The 20,233-nt window shown below is 41.5% G+C and overlaps 1 protein-coding gene across 1 annotated transcript in view; it reads left to right on the top strand.

The window, feature by feature from the left end:
- adamts10 (ADAM metallopeptidase with thrombospondin type 1 motif, 10) overlaps nucleotides 1-20,233 on the top strand; it is a 60,746-nt gene that overhangs the window by 9,162 nt on the left and 31,351 nt on the right. The window contains exons 3-9 of the mRNA XM_047587873.1: nucleotides 6,986-7,128; nucleotides 7,222-7,431; nucleotides 12,210-12,378; nucleotides 12,720-12,922; nucleotides 14,697-14,780; nucleotides 18,757-18,902; nucleotides 19,765-19,808. Coding sequence (XP_047443829.1) covers nucleotides 6,986-7,128; nucleotides 7,222-7,431; nucleotides 12,210-12,378; nucleotides 12,720-12,922; nucleotides 14,697-14,780; nucleotides 18,757-18,902; nucleotides 19,765-19,808 — 999 coding nt within the window. The remainder of the gene's footprint in view (nucleotides 1-6,985; nucleotides 7,129-7,221; nucleotides 7,432-12,209; nucleotides 12,379-12,719; nucleotides 12,923-14,696; nucleotides 14,781-18,756; nucleotides 18,903-19,764; nucleotides 19,809-20,233) is intronic.

Here is a 20,233-nt window from a genome sequence, read left to right as displayed (position 1 = left end):
AACATGCAAAATAACTAAATACAAAACAAATTAATGTGTAAGTAAATACACACATAAATAAGTGAAAGAAAAAGTATTTTAAAACAATTTAAACTAAAAGACGGAGATGAGCCACAACTTTAAAACCACTGACAGTAATAGTGAATAACATTAATCATTTCTGACGATGTAATACAATAGTTGTGTTCTGCTGGGAAACATTTGGACCCCCCCCCCCCACCACCACCACCACCACCACCATAGCAATGACACTCCTTGATGGCAGCAGGATGCAGCCTGACACACACACAAAAAAGGTTAAGGAACAAATCAGAAAAACACAAAACAGCACAAGGTTTTTGACCTGGCCTCTAAATTCACTAGATCCCAAAACTGATCAAGTATCTGTGGGTTGATCCTCAGAGGCCCCTCCCCTCAACCCATAGGATCCAAAGTCCCCCCACTAATAACATTGTGTTTCCAGAAGATCCATGTCCATTCTCTGATGAGTCACAACTGTTTTCGAGGCACAAAGGAGACCAACGCTAGATTTGGAAAGGTGGTCATAATGTTATGCCTGATCGGTGTAATACGCATTAAGCTAGCAGGCAGCATTGACAAGAAATTGAAGTGATTCATGAACGATCTCCATTTTTGGTTAAATGTATTGTCCTGACTTTGCTTGCTTTAATTATTTTCAGTCTTTGACAGAAGCATGACTTTAATATATTTTATGATGCATAAAGTGAAATCTGTTTCTCAGTTTTTTCAGGAAAGAATACAAACAAAAAAACTTGTCAGCACTGCCTAGGTTTAATAATTAAAAACAAAACACTTTTATGAGATTTATTTAATATTTTTTATTTTCTTTTTTAAAATGATCATGGTCAACTACAACACGATGGAGGACCAGCTCTGATATAAAAAATAAATCCGTACAGATATATACCATAAATAAATTAATTAATCTATTACTTTCTACTGCATCAGCTAAGCCTCAGTTCTGCAGCAATATCCTGGTTTGAAGTCACACGGTCGCCTACATTGACTCTGGCCTGCCATTGCGGTGCCATTTTATTAAAAAAAAAGTCAAAAGCAAGACATGTGCAGTCGATCCATGGACTCACCGATCAACCAACAGGCGAAAGTTTCAGCCAGTGTGGACAGTCCTTTCATCTGCACATTTCATTGTGCATGCTGAAGTGCGTGCATCAGTAAATAAATAAATAAATAGCGTTTATTTATTTATGTTATATATCTGTAGGTGTTTATTTATGTGTAATTGTGGCAGAGTCGGTCCTCCATACGACACGAGTTGAGAAAACGCTGACTGAAATGAGCTCATCCGCTGAAAAGCTTTCAGGTCTGACCTGCCGAGGCTTGCAGGTCTGGACTGTCTGAACTTGAACTATGCTTCCACAAATCATGCTGCTGTGGCCACGTGTCCGCCTCCCTCACCTCCCTCACCTCCCTCACCTCCCAGCCTCTCTCTGTCACACACATTCACGCTGAACCTCCAGCAGCAGAAATCCCCCTAAAGACATAAATTCCCCGAGTGTCCGTGTCTCATCACCCAGAACAAGGCTGTGATTGTGTATTTCCTAAACTTAACCCCTGACCCCACACAGCCATCTGTCTCTAATAGTCTGCGTCCTTCAAACAAACCCGCCTCTCAAACCGTGACGTGGCTTATTCCCTCTGAGACCTAACGCCGGTACAGGAAATCAGATCTTTAAACCTGAACTAATTAGTGTTTTTCTAACAATAGATTTGTTAGGCTTTGTGTGAGGTAAAAGACGTTACTGATATTGACAAACCCGCGGCGGATCGGCCGCTCCTGCAGTTTTCCTCGGCTTTTCTGGGGCATCTTTCAGCTCGTTGTTTTGAAATTCTTGCACGCAGCTTTAATTTTTTGGTCCACTCTCACCGCTCTCATCAAACTTGTTTCCAGAAGGAGGCATCGTCTTCCAAAAAACCTTGAACTCAACTTGAATAACCCACTCTACGGTTCCTGCCCAGCACCAACAGACGAGGCAGAGAGCGGCTAAATAGTCAGGATGTTTCCACCGGATTTTGGTGGAGACCAAAAACAGAGCTGAAGAAGGGCTGATGTTGTGATGATGGGCGGCTTTGCTAAGGTCGCGGAGGTTTCTGGAGCCTATCCCAGCTATTCTGACAGTATCACATATTTTTTTCATGCATTATCATGTGTTCACAACGTTTTCTACTGGTTGAGAGGGGAATTAGTGCAGTAGATTGACTGCAACCGGCTACCGTAATAACTGTAGTGTGTGTGTAACATTTTTTTCTCATTCATGAACTTGGGGATGGGAGGTCATCCAAAATGGGGGCTGTCCCCAGAAATCAGGGACGTCTGGTCACCTTAAAAAATAACCCAAACGACCAACACGGCACCTATTTTTGGCCTCTCTCAGTCTTCTCGTTCCCTTAATTTTCGGACCTTTCCATCTTCACCACGTCTCGCAGTGACCCAGTCGCACCATGCGTGTTTAGAAGCGCTACGTTGAAAATGGTCCAGTCTGAAACAGTGTCTTGCGGTGAAACGTTCTGAGCGCTGTGTAATCAAATACACCAGTATATGAACCAGTATTCTTACTTTTTCTGTCTTTTCAGAACCACTAAAAGAGCAAATTCATTCGGCGTCTACAGTATATTTTGTTAATATCTGCCTGTGTGCCTGTGCACACGCGCTACAGCTGGAACATATAAAACATTTAACTTAAGCTAATGAATCACTTCTCTCAGCTTTCTTGTGTTTCTAATCAGGGTCCCCGCCGATGACGTTAGCATGCTAGTATGCTAGTATCCCTGATTTCACCTTTTCCAACCCATACACCGAGCTGAATCTGTAAGATCACTCAAACACTAAGTCCAGATGAGATATTTTAGCATTTAACTGCAAACAATTGCTGCTAATAACAGTCTCCAGTTCCCTGGCAGGGCTTTCTGCAAGATTTTGGAACAGCTGCAGGGATTTGATCCCATTCAGCCGCAAGAGCATTAGTGGAGTCAGGCACTGATGTTGGACGATAAGACCTGGCCCACAGTCGACATTCCAGTTCATTCAAAAGGTGTTGGATGGGGTTAAGGACGGGGCTCCGGTCAACTTCTTCCACACCAGACTTTAGAGACCATGGAAGCGGCTTGTTAGAAATAGAGAAGGATCTTATCCAGACTGATGCAAGAATATTAGGGACAACTCTAAAATATTAGATCTAATTGAAAGTGCGGCCTTCCAGAACATGCTTGGATCTACTTTAACTACTTTGTTACCTGCAGTTTCTTCTGCAGTTTTTCAAACCACAAAAAGCACCCTCAGGTCTATAGATGTCCAGGTGTTTATTTATCACTTCTGTGCATGGATCACCAGTCTCTGCTGCACATTATATTTTAAAATCTTTTATCTGCATCATTTACGAGACTCACACTTTACACCGGTTAATCACAGATTCTTCCTGCTTTTGTAGTTTTCGCTTCAAAAGGGGCCTGAGGTGCCCTGGAGGTGTGTCTGGCCTGGAGGGAGAGGCACTTTTCCATCCACAGTACTTCCTTCCACTATTTTCATTTGGCGATAACAGACCCGGGGACATATTTATCAGCACAGACTCCACCGTGTGTGACCATGGTGCTCAGGGTGTTTTCTCCTGTTAAATTTAGCACGCATGTTTCCACCGACGCTTTGATCTCTGTTTGGGTGTCTAGCCCACTTTTTTTTTTGCACAACCAGGTACTACTGAGAGCCTCCTATGGCCTGAATTTGCTGCCTGTTAAGAGGTGAAACATCAGATATGGGTAATTAAACCAGATGGCAGCCAAAAAAAAAAGAAGTTTAAAAGGAACAGAATGACCAAGAACACTTCTGAAGGCCTTTAATAAAGCTTATTTTGAGCTCCTAAAATCAAACTTTGCTTTTAAACGGTTGAGACGCTGCATCCTAAAAATATTTTGCACATGAAAACAACCCCATAATAGCTACATGTGTCTTGTTTCCTTTGTGGCGTGGACAGACTTTCTGTGGGAACCGCTTGGAAATCCTGTGGAGAAACGCTTCCGCTCTAACCTTTATTTCAAACTGCAGGCTAATTTGTTTGGCTGGCTTTCATTACCGTTTATTCTGTGTGAGGTCTCATTAATTTCTTCCATGGAGGTAACTCATATTTACTTTATTAACACCCTGCATTCATTTTCTCTCCGGGAGCTTTTCCCGTGCTTCAGAAGTAATGGAGGTACCACCTGCCTTATTACTTGCTGTGGTTTGGGAGAGCAGGATGGACGTGTTGTGGAAAACAGCTCAGGGTTCATAGGGAGGCGACGCTTTTTAGGAAGTTTGAGAAACAGAGCTCATGAGTGTTTCCATCAGCGAGATCCATTGTAGTCGGATGATTTTATGGTTTTAATGGGAAAAAATCTGATAGCTTCCAAGTGTTTTTGTCCTAATATCTTTTTAAAATGATAGATGGCTTTAGGCTTTTTTTTTTCATATAACGAATATCATTAATAAAGCCACTTAAAGCTTTTGCCACTTACAGATGTAACGATATAAAAGTTTATCATCAAAGTGCAATGGAAAAACTTTTTTTTCTTGCAATTTCCCCGTCAGCCGGCAGCAGGGGGTCATGTGACCAGTTCATTTGAAGTCGAATGACGAGACTTCACGAGAGTTACGGCTCACTGGCAAAACACCTTTCGATGGAAACACGTACAATGCACAATTTAAAATACTTCATTGAAAATTCAGAAATATCTGCTTCTGAAATAACGGAAACTCAGCTAGTGACCGTCTGGAAATGAAACTGGAGTTTTTAAACTAGGATTTTTAACCTTAACCTCCTGAGACCCAAACTTTTTTCGCAACACATTTTTAATATATATTAAAATATAATATTATAATATTTTTAATAAAATATTTAGGATTAGTAGAACCTAAGAAGTATAAAAAACTTTGGATGGGTAGTAGTCCCCATATGTGGACACAGGGATTATTTCATTGTTTAATACAATAAAGTCACCAATGTGCAGCAAATGTATAAAACTATTTTAATACCTGAACACGGCTGAGCAAAACCAGGATTGAAAACAATAAACCCAAGGTCCTCAAACGAGTACTTGCTAATTAGCGATGTTGAAACTTGTCACTATTAATAGAGTTTGTTAAATTGTGCGTCATATCAAACTAGAAAAGTTAAAATGCATAAACAAACTCGTTTCAACTGTAAAACTTGATGAGGTTTTGTACCTTGTCCACTTCTGTCCTGTCTCAACGGGTCTAAATGAAGTAGAATAAACTTCCACAAACCTAAAACGTAATGTCCCCATAAGAGGACACAGGGTCTCAGGAGGTTAAACATGACATGTTAACAGTTTCTGCTGAATGAATACAAACTTTAGGTGTAAGAGCTTGAGTTTAAGGCTGATAGTGTATCTGACCTTGTTTTCCAACAGATCTGTGTTGCATATTCATTAGTTAAAAGCTACATTTTCACACTAAACGCCAGTGGATTCTTATTGATTGTCACTTTTGTGTAATACGGTAATTCCTTGAAAACATTTTCAAAGTGTAACACTGTAATGTAAGTAAAACACTGCAAAGCCTGACACAGTAATTACATCATTTTTAATGTTTGTGTTTGTTAATGCCAGGTCTGAACTTCCTTGGAAGGTGAACTAACTTCCTCTCGCACGAGCACTTTGTGGCGGGAAGTTGGTCTGGCGTCGCTCCATTGAGGGCTGATTATTCTCTGGCAATGATCTACTGGGTCAATCAGATTGTTTGGGTGGGCTTTATGTGGTGATGGACAGAGGAGTAGCATTGATGTGGTCATACACAAAATCAAAAAGCTCGGCTCGGAGTTGAATTTAGTCCCAGCAAAATTACTCTGATTGGTTGTTGGACTATCCAGTTGTATGCAGACTTTTTTTTTTTTTTTTGACGATGATAATGAAATGAGATAATGAAATCCAAATGTTAGCAGACTCATATTCTGATAAGAATTGGTTATGTCAGGTTAAGTCTGGACACACAAAAGGAGCTTGAACATCGCAGTGGGAAGAACGCAACTGCAGATAAGACCATTAGCAGCAGGTGTGTTGTTGGAAATGAGGAAAGGTGGGAACAGAGATAACAGAGGTGATAAAAAGGTCAAACCGTTCATTTAGTCTAAATCTAAACCGGAGCTGCAGTCTTTTTTTTTTTCCAGTGCAGTTTTCACAGCTTCACAATTGCTCCAGTAAAAACTTTACAGCTCCATCCCGCCTTCGTGAACCCTTCCTGGATGCGTGTTTTTGCCAAAGCGATGATGGAAGAACATTGAACATAAAATTAAGATGCAGAAAAGGCTGAGTCATTCATAATATTTGAAAGCATTGCCAGTTTTTGTTCTCTCAATTTAAATCATGTGAACTCCAAACATATTTTTGCACCAGTGTTCCCATGTCGAGAATACGGCGAAGGCAGTTATTAGTTATTGTTCCCGCTGTTTGTTCAGAGCTACCGTATCTGCTGACGACCGCCTGAATCTCTCGAGCCCGGACCTTTTTCCAAGTCTGTACCAGGGAACTCTGATCTTGGGGTATTTACTCTAGTGTGGGAATGGGCCGCTCCTCCTCCAACCGAGAGCGAAACGTTTGATGAAAACTGCGGACTCATTTGCCGGTGACCTTTGCCTGTTGGGTAGCTGACGTTAGCTGTTTGGAAGCTGTGTGTGTTTGGACAATAAATCTCCACCAGTCCCCGGCACAGTCTGGGACAGACAGGAAGTATACGGTTTCAAGGTAACCATGGCAACGTCCCTTTGGCCTCACGGAGGAGGGGGAAACCCTGCCTAGAAATGGACGAGAAAGTCTGCAAGTTTTGTCTTTGCCAGCTGGGTTTTCCAATGATAATAAATAATAATAATAATAATAATAATAATAATAATAATAATAATAATAATAATAATGATAGACGGATGTGTTTTTTATGTGCCTTTTCTTTCTCTTTCTCCAGCTGCTTTCTTGTCCAGTCTTGGCCAGTATGAGATCGCCATCCCAGTACGTGTCGGACCTAATGGCGAGACGCTGGACGCGGAAACGACCCAACACCACCAAAGAAGAAGTAGACGCAGCGCTGACGACAGGCTGCCTGACTCTGTACGATGCTTTTTGAAGTAGCTCTTTTTTTTCCCCCACACCTTAAAATAAAAGTTCTTGTACATCTCAGACATTACATTTTCTGTTTCTCAGCTCTTCTACCAGCTGTCGACGTCACGGAACAACTTCCTGCTGAACCTGACGCTGCAGGGAGGCCTGCTGTCTCGTCAGTTCAGGGTGGAGTACTGGAAGAGGGGTCGATTAGCCTGGAGTCACCCATACTCTCCCCACTGCCACTACGTAGGACACCTCCAAGACCAACCGCACTCCAGTAAAGTGGCCCTGAGCAACTGTAACGGCCTGGTAAGACGGAAACCTCCCAGCCTAATCCGCTAATACACTGAATGAGACCAGCAGCACCAGCAGCAGCAGCAGCAGCAGTGCTGGCTCAGCAAATACGGGATCAGAGAGGCTTGATTCAAACATCAAAGCATGAAATTTTAACAAACTTTGAATCCTCGAGCCGGCCTTAATCCGTAGCCAAACCAGCTAGTGTGGTCTTTTGCTCCTTTTGAACTTTATCTCAAAAGAGGGATTCATCCAAAAAGATGCACTTTTATTTCTCACACTGTAGATTTGTGTGTATTTTGTGTGTTTGATTGCTGGACGCCGTGTGTAGTCTTAAGGCTGTGACTCATGAAGCCGGCTGTTTGCAAACTGTAATAAATTTCCGGTTTGTTTAACTTGTAAACTTAAGTTCAAAAGCTGCCCTAAATGCACGAGTAAACTCAACTTTGAGAAAAGCTTTGTTTCAACTCAGAAAGGTAGGATATATAAATTAAGATATATTAGTGCTTAACTCCAAATGAAGGTTTTCTAATTCTAATTAATAACCATTTATTGTGTGAATTATGATTGTTTCAACTCACAAACTTCTATTAACTATTTAACTCGTGATGTTGTAGCCTTTTTGTTTTTATAACTTAGGGTTTATTGAGTTTTTTTAAGGAAATACAATTGCACATAAATTCTGCTCAAAATGTGAAACACCTGAGTAGATGGAATAATTGAAAGTAAAGATAAAATACGCCTAAGGAGGAACATAGCATTCATACAGTGAGAAATTTCTTCCTTTCCCAATAGTTGTCTTACTTATAATGGTGGTTGCATGCAACACGTCCACTTCTGCCATCTTTTCTCTAACAAACCTTCCCTCAGACGTAGCACATGACTCTTTTTTTCCATTGTCCATATTTCCGTTATGATATCCAGCCACTGGTTCCGAGTAGGAGACTGAAGTTTGTACCAGTTTCTTGTGATGACTTTCCTAGACGCTGTGAGAAAGATCCACCACCTGCACAACTGGTGCAATGTGACCCAAGTAGAAAATAACGCCAAGTCACTGGGATCTTATATCCGAGCACCTGAGTGGGAACTGAGTGTACAACCTCCCGAAATGGTGGTGTAAGGTGTGCATTTAAATAACAACGCTGTCTCCAACAGGGCTGAGGTGCTGATAATCTTTTACTTTGGACCTTAGGTGTAATAGATTTTGTAACATTTTAACTTGATAATTTGAGTTCAAACAAAGCTACTAACTACATCACCCATTTGAGAAACCTTTTATGTCTTTAAACTTACATTTTCCAGTTTAACTAACTGCATGTACAGTATTTACATCAATTGCCTTTTCAAGTTACTTTAACTCTTGCTTTTATGGCAGCTTTTGACATATTTTTAAAGATCTTATATTCGCCCATTATCAAATTAAGACGAAATTTCACTATTTTTATGGCGCTTTAATATTGCTACCACACCAATGGTCACGGTCAGTGCAAGACTGAGAGGTTCAGTTACTTTTGTAAAACTCATATTGTCAGGTTAGTGACACATCTCATTGAACTGGCTTAAGCCCTTAAGTTGGAAAGACCAAGAACTCATTAAAATCAGTTAAAATCTCTTAACTCATTATGTTAAGTTGATTTAAACGAGCCAGGATAACTTATTGAGCTGGCAATGTTGTTGTTGGGATGTGGGTGAGTGTCTGTGGCCATAGTTATGTTGCCGTGCATCAGGCTTGGCTGAAATACCTAGATCTCCTGACATCAACTGGGACATCCCTAGCTCAAGTGCATCCTTTTTGTCCAGACGCAGGCGACATGAGATGACATCACAGTCATTGCCAGAAGTGCTTTGACTTTGGTAACCTTTAATTAAACCCTGGAGGTTGACATGAACCCTGTTTACAAGCCAGAACGTGCTCATTGTAACGGCTGGTGATAATTCTGCAGACTGGTGGAAGTTTCCCCTCGGACGCAGTGGCAGCAACGTAGACTTCACCTGGAGGGTTTCTGAAAGTTTATAAGAATTGTTAGAAGTCTCTCCTCTGCTCTCTTTTACCACATTCCCTTTATCTCCTCTGTACCTGAATAAAATTAAAATGCCAAGAAATTATCTCTAAGGGCAAATCATTAGGAGCAGGACCCTTAAATCTGACAGTTGTGTTGTTGTGTTTCGTCGTGTTTGTTTGAAGTCTGAAAACCTTGGATCAAGTTCTGGCACGCCGTCTTTGGGTTGTTCAAAGGCATCCTGGAAAATGTTGGATATTGTTGAGTCAAGCTGTAGTTAGTTAACCTCACAGCTTGCAAAAGTGGACATTTTAGCCCTTTAAAAAGCGTCAATTAAGTTCCATTTACCTTTCTAATAAAGCGTTTCCCAGCCCACAAAAAGGGAGGACAGACGTCTGTTTGTCGACGCTGCGAGGCCGGTTCTCATCTGAACCTCTTGACGTTTATTCACGTTGTATTCACAGCACCCTTTATCCGCGTATCCTCTCACTACAAACAGCAGGCCCCACAATAACAGTTGTATATACAGCTGAGGATTAGATGTGCCCACGAAGCGTTAATAAGCCGCACACGTAATTACTGTTGGTCGGACCAGCGTGAGCACATTCACCAGGGAGCGGGTTGTGTGTCCAGAGGAGCATCACTAACTTTATTATGAGATTAAAGGCACTTTGAAAGCTGCCGCAGCCGGTCAAGAGGGGCGGCGGGGGGGCGGGGGTGGACAATCACTCTGACCGAGGCCGGCACATCTGAGCAGAATCAAAGGAAGTGTTAGTGTATCGCTCTCTCTATGTCTCACTGCCTCATTTTTCTCGCTCTCATTCACTCTTTCATGCTCTCACGTGTGTGTTTGCATGGCGAGGTGGGGGGGACGTTCACACCGGAGTCCCACAGAGGACCCTGTGAGCGGAGACGGTCTGAACACACATGATGGTCGAGTTTTACATCTGCAAAATATGAGGGTCATTGTAGAGGCTAAGCCAAAACTTGAAGCCACTTAGATATTCCAGCTCTTGATTAACTGACGCACACCTTGCCTTGTTTCAATCAGTCTTTATTTATAAAGCACTTCAAAAACAACACGGTTGTCCAAAGTGCTGTACACATACATTAGGAGAGATAAAAAAGACTAAAATCATGAAACAAACAATAAAAGTGGTAAGAAGCCAAAGTGCTGTGCACAGACATAAGGACGGATAAAACAATATTAAAATAATAAAGCAATCAAGCAATAAAAACAATAAGAGCTAACATCTCAATTACTCACAGAGAAAAAAAAAGAAGAAGTGAGTCAGCCTGCCTGATATGAAACAGCAGATTGTTCCAAAGTTTGGGGGAATTGGCATTATTTCTAGGGACAGCCAACAAAGACTGATCTGCCAGCCTGAGAGGGAGCGTAGGACTGGATCAGGTCGTCCTGATACTGTGGAACGAGGCCATGAACACATTTGAAAACAATAATAAAAGAATTTTAAAATGAATCCGGAAACTAACCGGAAACCAGTGAAGTTCAGCCAAAATTGGGTTAACATGTTCTTGTCTTTTGGTTCCAAGTTTGGGGGTCAGCATTTTGGACCAACTGCACACAAGAAAGTGATGCAGCTCATCATAAAGTTCATTGCATTAATCTAAATGAGTTGTGATAAAAGCATGGATTAAAATCTCAAAGTGTTACGGAGAAAGAAATGGTTTCACTTTGACCAGTTGTCTCAGTTGGAAAAAAATGGACTTGACCACTCATTTAATCTGTGCATCAAATTTGAGAGCACTGTCAAGTCTTACACCAAGATTAGTTGCTGCCTCTGTCAAATGTTGATTTAAAGCATAGGGTTGATTAGACAATTTAAAAACATATTAACATCAATCCAACATATTTTAGTAAAGGGATAAGGGATAGTTTAATATTGAATGCAATGCTCCAGATCAGCATCAACCTTGGATGTTTTATTGTCATTTAGGTGCAGAAAAAGTGATTTCTGCAAAGCACTCCAACAACTGTTTTACAGAGTAATTATCAGTTTGTTTAAGTGGCAAATATATTTGACAGTCATCAGCGTAAAAATTGAATGCAATACCGGAGAATTGATCCAGGGGAATGTAAGCAGAGGGAAAACACAAGAGGGTCAAGTATAGAGCCTTGGGGCACTCCCAATCTGAGAGGTGCTGTATGAGACTCAGTGGCAGAGAGGTAGCACCTAAACCAATCTAAGACAGGACCGCAAATTGTTTGCTGAATCAAAATCCGAGACAAACGGGTGCAGTTAAACACTCCGTGTATTTATTTATTTTTTTTGTATTTGGCTCAACATGTCCGATTTGAGCCAATATCGGTGCAGCTCACAACGACAACAAACAAAAGGCAGCAGTTGTCCACACTTAGTTTGGTTTCTACTTTTGAGTGATGAGAGCTAATTGGCTCCTACAGTCATTATTTCACTAGAAACGCTGTTGGATACTCTCATATGGACATATACTGACTAATATTGGTTTATTATTTCACATTTATGTTTGTCTTTATGCAAAGGAGCTTATTGTGTAGCTGAGAATATGATAAAGAGAATATTTTCATAATAGACCTAAATTGGAATATTTCTCAAGAGTAATGAGAGTAATGGGATAAATAAAATATTACTGCATAAGTGAATTCTTAACTGATGTTAAACTTCAATATTTTTCTCAATGATTGTATTTTTTTTTTAATAATGCTCATTTAGAACTAAAAATTAATTTAACGTCATGATGCATTTTATTTCATTCTGTTCTATTCTACTCTTCAAATCTGTCTCTCTGCAGCAGGGGGTGATTGTTGCAGGGGGAGAGGAGTACCTGATTGAACCCCTTGTCTCACCAGATAACCAAACCAAGACGGAGAAGGGGGAGAGAGCAGAGGGGCGCCCCCATGTGGTTTACAAGCGGTCGTCGCTCCGTCATCAGTACAAGGGCCAGTCCTGTGGAGTCATCGGTGAGAGGGGAGATATTCTGGTCTTTTTATTTTTTTTTTTTTTAGAGGCAACAGTACGGTCTAGACTGGAGGAGTAAACATTTGCGCCCCAGCCAGAGGACTGCGGTTGTGTCTGAGGTCCCAGTTGTGATTAGGCGTGACCGAGTCTGTGCAGCAGGGCGTTGCTGAAAATGCAAAAATATGTTTGAAAAAACATCTTCTGACAAATAAAAGTTAAAAAAAAAAAAAGTTATATGCAACATCTGGCTTTAATCTTGCGCTATAGTTATGTTAAGTGTGCTCAGCAGTTTCTTTTTTTTTTTTTTTTGGCTCTGAATATTAATATATGTGCTCTCCGTCAGATGAGAAGCCAATGAAAGGTGCATCATGGTGGCAGCGGACTCTGAAGACGCCTCCTCATCACGTCGGCCGCGGCCAGCTGCCTCTCAAGCGCTCAGTTAGCCGGGAGCGCTACGTGGAGACGCTAGTGGTGGCGGACAAGATGATGGTGGGTTACCACGGTCGCAGGGACATCGAGCAGTACATCCTGGCCGTCATGAATATTGTAAGTTTCACAACACAAAAGATGTACGTGCACAATGGATTAAACTTTCTCTTCCTAGAACGTCTCTTTCTTCTTTTTCTTTTCATGCCAAGTTTCACAGTAGAATACAACAAACAAAACAAAGACATTTTGTTTTTGTGCAGATCAACTCTTCTAAGCTTTTAGCCACCATCCATCAGCCAGTTGTGGTCTGGTTAACTGGCATCACACAAAACAAGGGAACAGCCTGGAGTGAAAATCTTTGAGATTAAAGAAGTGTTGAATGGAACAAAAATGTGTTTCACTGCTTCTTCAAGGAAGATTAGTCAGATATAACCTTGTTAAAACTTTTATTTGTCAACGAATCTCGTTAAATTGAAAATAATTAGACGGGTTTAGCTGCATGAATAATGTTTATTTGTCCAAGAGGAGGCCTCTATTTTAGTCTGACCAAGCTTCGGTTGCATGTCATCGCCTGCACTATTTCTGTCAATGTGGATCTTTTCGCACATTGTTAATCACTTTAAAATGTGTGCACACGCATGTTAGGAATGTATTTAATGAGGGGCTGGTTAGCAGACAAAGTTGGTTGCATCTGGAGAGTTACATAATCAGAAAAACTAGAAGTGTCTTTTTAGTGGTGTGAAGCAAAACGGAGAAAATTACACCAGACACCAGTAATGACAAGTGTCTGAGTGCAGCTGCAGTGGTAGTAGTTTTTATCCCTTTTGGTCCTTTGAGTCTAATAACCACTGGTACTGTCAGACTAGTCTGTTTTAGCTCACAATGCCCCCACTTAGCCCTCTCTGGTTTGCCCTGCACTTAGACCTATGTTGCACAAACTGCTCCTTTGCACTGATGTATTTGATTCTGCAACGTCTCACTGTGTTTTCCAAATCCTGACTGTGCGGGATTAAATATTTCATAACTTATATATATCTTGCATAGTTTCATATCTGTACACCCATATACGTACCTCTATATGTTTGTATATAACTCTTTATATCAGACATATTTACCTACAAACACTCACGCACAATATGTTATGCCCATTCCAAATTTATTATTGTTACACATTGTATATATCATGTAGTTACACTTACAAATCCCGTTATATTGTTGTAATCTTTGCACATTTTATGTCACCGTATATTTTAATTTCCTTCCATACTGCAGATAGATATATTCTTGTATTCTTTTATATAAGTACTTATGTCTTTATTCTACATTTTTACACATAAAAGTATGTATAAAACACACACATGCATACACACACATATTGTATATGTGACGTACTTTTATACGTACTGTTATGACGTACTGTTTTTCTATATATATTTTTACCTTTTATCTATCTATCTATCTGCACCACTAGGCTCAAACAGCATGACCTCAGTTTTATTGTCATTTAGGTGCAGAAAATCCATGGCCAGCCATGCCTTGATGTCTGCAAAGCACTCTAGAAGATGTTTTGCAGAGTTCTGCAGCGTTATCAGCTTGTTTAAGTGGCAAATACATTCAACTGTCATCAGATTTAATTATAGGGGAAACAGAAGAGGGTCAAGTATAGAACCTTGGGGCATTCCCGACCTGAGTGGTGCTCAGGTGCTCGCTCACCACACCTGCCTACACATAGTTTGGTTCCTACTTAAAAGGGATGATCTATCTATCTATCTATCTATCTATCTATCTATCTATCTATCTATCTATCTATCTATCTATCTATCTATCTATCTATCTATCTATCTATCAGCCGTTTTTAAGACTGGTCTTTTCTTGTTTCCCTGGAGGTCAGGTTGCCAAACTGTTCCAGGATTCTAGCCTGGGGAATGCAGTCAACATTGTGGTGACGCGGCTCATCCTGCTCATGGAAGACCAGGTAAATTAACTCTGGCAGCTACTGTATTACGTACCGTAACAGCCCTCCTGTCTCCCGTCTCCTTCAGCTTGTTCTCATTTCCTCTCCGTCCAGACTCTGTCAAAGTCCTCCCTGACCAGCATCTATGAGCTCCTTATTTGTGTCAAATTATTGGCTTTAGTGTCTCCCCCCCCCACACTCCCCACCCCGACTATTCCCGACGGACTCTTAAGTGGCTCTTGTGAATGGCTGCTGCTGTAATGACAGGAACGAGAGGATGTGAGAAGGAAAGGAAGCGAGAGATGATTGAGGAAAGGAGGAAAAGTTTGGGAATGAGAGGAGTTCTGTACCTGTCAGACAGAGCGGCTTTGTGACTGTCCTGCTCGTGACTGTGGCGAACAGTGACCTCTCTGACCGCCGCTATGACGCACGTCTCAGGGTGTAGAAAGTCTCAAAGTTAGATTTAGGCACTGATGTGTTTTACATCAGCGGTTTTGATGTGTTTTACATCAGCGTCTAAATCAGCTTCACTGGAGGAGATGCAAAAACCCATATGTGCTGGATTAAAGGTACAAGAGAACACCATATGACACCATATGACCATATGTATTTACCAGATTCCTCATGGTCTGGTCTATAACGTGATTACACTCGACGCCCTGTGGACTTTATACAGTAATATAGTAAAACAACTATCAGATAAACTGTTATGAAAGATTGTTAAAAACACTCGTCGTTTCCAGAATATGAATCCTAATGAGTTTCTGTCATAATAGTGACTAAACTATTCAATGGCTAAGAAACTATTTATCCAATACTTTGATTTAAGAATAAATATTACACATTAATGTCACCAAGGTTCCTCCTCCTATTGACCTGAATCAGCTTAAACTCGTAACCCTAGTTATACTAGTATGATAGTATCTTAAACTTCTCTCTATCCACATATCTGAGGTTTATCATAACGACAACAAGTTAATCATGGTTCCCTAGTTCCTCTTGATGCATCCTAAGATCTGCCCAGGTTAACAAATCCTGGGTCTACTCTCCAAGGAGCCAGGATTCATCCTTACCAGATAACCACGTCAACTCACCCCATTTTAAACCAAAGGGATGAAGCAATGATGTACTCCAAATGTTCGAGCTCCTAATCATATCTCTGAGGCTGAGTTCAGTCCTCTTACGGAAACACTAAAGAAAGGCAGCTGAATTTGTAGAGGCTCTTGAAGAGGTTTAATCCAAGTAGCTTCTTCCGTTCTAAAGTACATGTTCGGGCTCCAATAGGAACATCTGTGGGTGTTCCCATCAGAAACTCGCATAACTAGCGTCTGTTAATGTTTCTTTTTGGATAAGTTCTGGTCATCCAATAACCGAGTGGTTGGTTGGTTCGATTCCACCCTCTCCTTGGTCTGTTGTTGTGTCCTTGGTCAAGACACTTAACCCACCTTGCCCCCTGGTGCATGATTCAGAATGAGTGATGTTTGGTAATTGGCAGCGATGTTTCCATCAGTCTGCCCCAGGGCAGCTGCAACTATTGAGTCGTTTTCAGTCGTTTCTTTGCTGCCATGCTTTCCACATTTCACGACCATAGGTGAGGAAGGATTGCTACGCAGTAGACTGACTGGTGAATCAAAAGCTTTGTCTCATAGCAGCTGCTGCACCAAACCACCTGTTCACTTGGGGCGTAAAATAACCTTCCGACTTGGAGAGGGAGCAGTCCACCATTTTCTGCGATGGATTTGGACTTGGAGGTGCTGACTTTCATCCATGCCGCTTTACACTCAGCTGCAACCGCCCCCGGTCCAGTGGAGCCTGGCACACGAATCCACCACCATGACTGCGGACTCGGGTTTGCGTGCATGATGTGGGCGAGTGATTAGAGGTCAGAAAGGACACAGAATGAGAATCCACATTTGACCACAAGGCAGCTCATAAAAGGTGCATGACCTTACCAGCATAGCTCTGGAGACGACTGAACCATCTGACTACCTAGTAAATGACCTTATTAACCGGCTATTAACAGTTTGTGGTGAGACGGTGCAGCCAGCTCCGTCGTAACGCTAACCTCCTTGCTCTTTGACAGATGAATCATACTGAATTAAACTGGCATTACACTGTGGCTTTGAGGTTTTTTTTTCTATAGCTGTCTTATTAGGGAACATTTATGATTCATACACTTTCAAAGTTAGCCCCGTGATTTACCGCTCGGATGTGTTTGTTATCTGACAGAGTGAAGAAGTAAATGTTAGGATCATTAGCGGTGGCCAGTATTAGTGTTGTTATTCTTACTCCGCGGCCTGTTGAGGTTGAGGTCGGGACGGGATTGAGAGGAGTCTCCGTGAGCGGTTCTGCTGCCGCTTTCCAGGTCTGAAAAAAGGCAAGCTGCCCCTGGAGAGGAAAATGAGGCCGGCGGTGGGCCCAGAAATGAGGGACTGTGGGATGAGACAATTACTAGTTATGTCACCACATGCATTCCTGGGTTACGAGTTCTCGCCAGCTGTGGCCGGCAGAGCACGGCCTCCTCTCCGTCTCCTCTCTGCAGCCTCATAATACTGTGAAGGTGCAGAGATACGTAGTTTTCACGGGATGGAAAGACTAACATACTGTGGTGGAATACAGTGCAGATAGAAAGCTCGTGCTCAGAGTTTTTTACATTTCAGCATAAAAAACTACTTTCACACATGTGCTGAAGTTAGACAAACACATCAATGAAACACATTAAACAGAAATATTATACTTGTGCATTTAATCATTTGTTTATAAATGTGAGGTTGCAACAGTCAGTGAACCTTCTTGTGCAGCTTATTGCCAGTTTCTTTTAACCTTAGAGGTGAACTTACTTTTGCACCCCATCCCATGGATATGTAATATAAACACTTTTGCAGTTTGTAAACAATGTGACGTTTTTTGAGGGGCGGGGCTTAACTGGAGGCAAAACATCTCCAACACTTTAGCCTTTAAACAACCATTAGCATATTTCAATGGACTGTTTTGGGAAGAATGTACGAGGTAAACATATATTTTAAAGAATATACTAATACACTCACTCCCCGAGACCGTGAGTGTTATTTTAAAAATTAGTCTCTGACTGATGGGACTATATTCACCGACCCCTACACTCTCACTTACTGGATGGACGATTTGTCCAAAGGAGGACACAGAGGTGACGAGGTCTGGTCTGTCTTTATCAAGTGAAGCCTCTCCAACAAAGATATTAGAAGAAGTATGTGTGGAGGGTAGTAAATGCAACTTCTGCTTGGAAATCCCTGAAACGTACAACTAATGTTGCGTTACATAGCAGTTAGCATTAGCATTAACATGTAATAAGAATCCCCTCAACAATGAATGACTTAACGTAGTTTCAGTCACGAATCAGTCTAACCAATAATGTTATCCAGGCTGAAACTGATGCTATGATATAAAGTGTGTGTTGTCTCACTTCACTAAAAAATACAACAAGACAACATCTTCATGGTTGACAATGACAGTGTTCACTCAAGCTGCCCTCCTGTTTTGCCTCCAGCTAAGGTCGTGACATCACTGTGACGTAGGCCATGAAGGGGGCTCATTTTCACATGTGTAATATTTCTGTCTTATGTTTGACTGGGTTCTCTTTGTCTACTTTCAGGAACTTCTGCTGATTTTTTTTAGGAATTTTTTATCTTAAATGTAGAAAATTTTGAGGCATGCAACTTTTAAGCAGCACTGTAGACGCCAAATCAATGCAACATATACAAAAACTAAGGCCGGGATACAAAACATTGTTGATCTATCATGTGACTGTTGGAATATCCTCTTTGTTGATGTGCTGCATACTGCCTACTGTGTTGGCTAGGCTAGTTGGTTGGTGTCTTCTTCTTTGTGGCTAGTTGGTAGCTAACTGCTAGCCTGCTGGTCGGTTTTCAGTTGGACTGGACCATTTTAAGATGGAAATGCTCAATTTTAATTATTCCAATTTGCCTTAGAATCAGTGTTTTCTCTCTTTTGTCTCCAACAGCCAACCTTAGAGATCAACCACCATGCAGGGAAGTCTTTAGACAGCTTCTGTAAGTGGCAGAAAACCATCCAGCACCGGAGCAGCTACGGGAACGCCATACCGGACAACGGCATCGCTCACCACGACACTGCTGTGCTCATCACCAGGTCAGAAACATGAAACCTGACCTAAACAGAACTATCTCTGTGGCAAAATAATGTGTTTAGTTTGTTTCCCTGGTCATTTAAAGGGTTAAAGCAGAGTTTCCTCCGAGCTGAATTCTTACATTCCCAGCCCCTTTCCTCATGGGTTGTGTTTAAGCCAAGTCCAGGAGAGTTGGGCTGTATCTTGTCCTGTCTGGGGGTGACAAAATAGCAGGGGCCCCTGTGCACAGCTCAGCATCTGGACGAGAAAACGTTAAGAAAAAAATGTCTCATTCAATTTATCTATAGGAGAAAGAGGCATAGAGAAAATGGATGAATGCTAAAGCAGGCCAGAATTAAAGCAAAGCTGCCTCTCTCTGTTTTCTGATACCGCTGCAGGAAAACAGAAACAACATGCATATTTAACAGATAAAACACTGATGCTGTTCACTGAGGAATGCTCAACACAGAACAACACAACCGTGTTTGGGTCATCTGAATGCAATGTGGCTGGGCAGTGTTTCCCAAATACTCCTCTTCTCTCTAACAGAATTTGGTTCAAGCTACACAAGGTCAGCAGTCAAATAGAGCAGACAGAGAGACAGATAAATTACTTTTTGGGGGATGTGGTTTTGTGAGAACAGTTTGTGCGAGTGGATTCATCAAACAGGAAATGGAAGCTGTCCAAACAGAGGACACCACACTGACCGTCAATTATTTCCTGCTATTGTTCCCTTTTAAAAACGCGTGTGTCTTCTATCACTACTGCCCACAGTCCGTCCATAAGACGTGTCTGTCAGCGTCTGTGAATACGCTGCGTGTTTGTTTGATGATTTATTGTAAAGTGTTAAACAGCCTCATTTATGGTTTTCCTCTTCTTCTGCAGGTACGACATCTGCATCCAAAAAAACAAGCCCTGTGAAACCCTAGGTAACGTTCACCTCACGCATTAACGCAAGCAAATGTAATGTATGCCTCCAGTAAGAGATGTATGTGTTTGCTTCTTGAATGAATTAACACACTGTGCACGGACAATTTACCTTTAACCATCACAGCCACCACCTTAAACCCTGTCCACATACAAAGCGATTAGCTCGTCCCCGGTCACTTTTTAGACTTTGTCCCTGAAAATGTGGTGGGACCCAGTGTAAGGACCACAGGATGAAGTGGAGAGCAACAAGAGAGCTAAAATAATATATGTTGATCACGTTAAACACAAGATAATTAACCCTTTAAGACCTAAACATTAAAAAAAAAAAAAACTTACAGTATTTGAATTACCGGGAAGTTGCGCTTTCTGGAAAGAAAAGCTGCCATTACGGTAATGATGTCACACCGCTGCTGTCGGCTGCAGG

This window comes from Mugil cephalus, chromosome 6, assembly GCF_022458985.1.
Source record: "Mugil cephalus isolate CIBA_MC_2020 chromosome 6, CIBA_Mcephalus_1.1, whole genome shotgun sequence".
NCBI lineage: Eukaryota > Metazoa > Chordata > Actinopteri > Mugiliformes > Mugilidae > Mugil > Mugil cephalus.
This window is presented reverse-complemented; position numbering and strand designations above follow the sequence as displayed.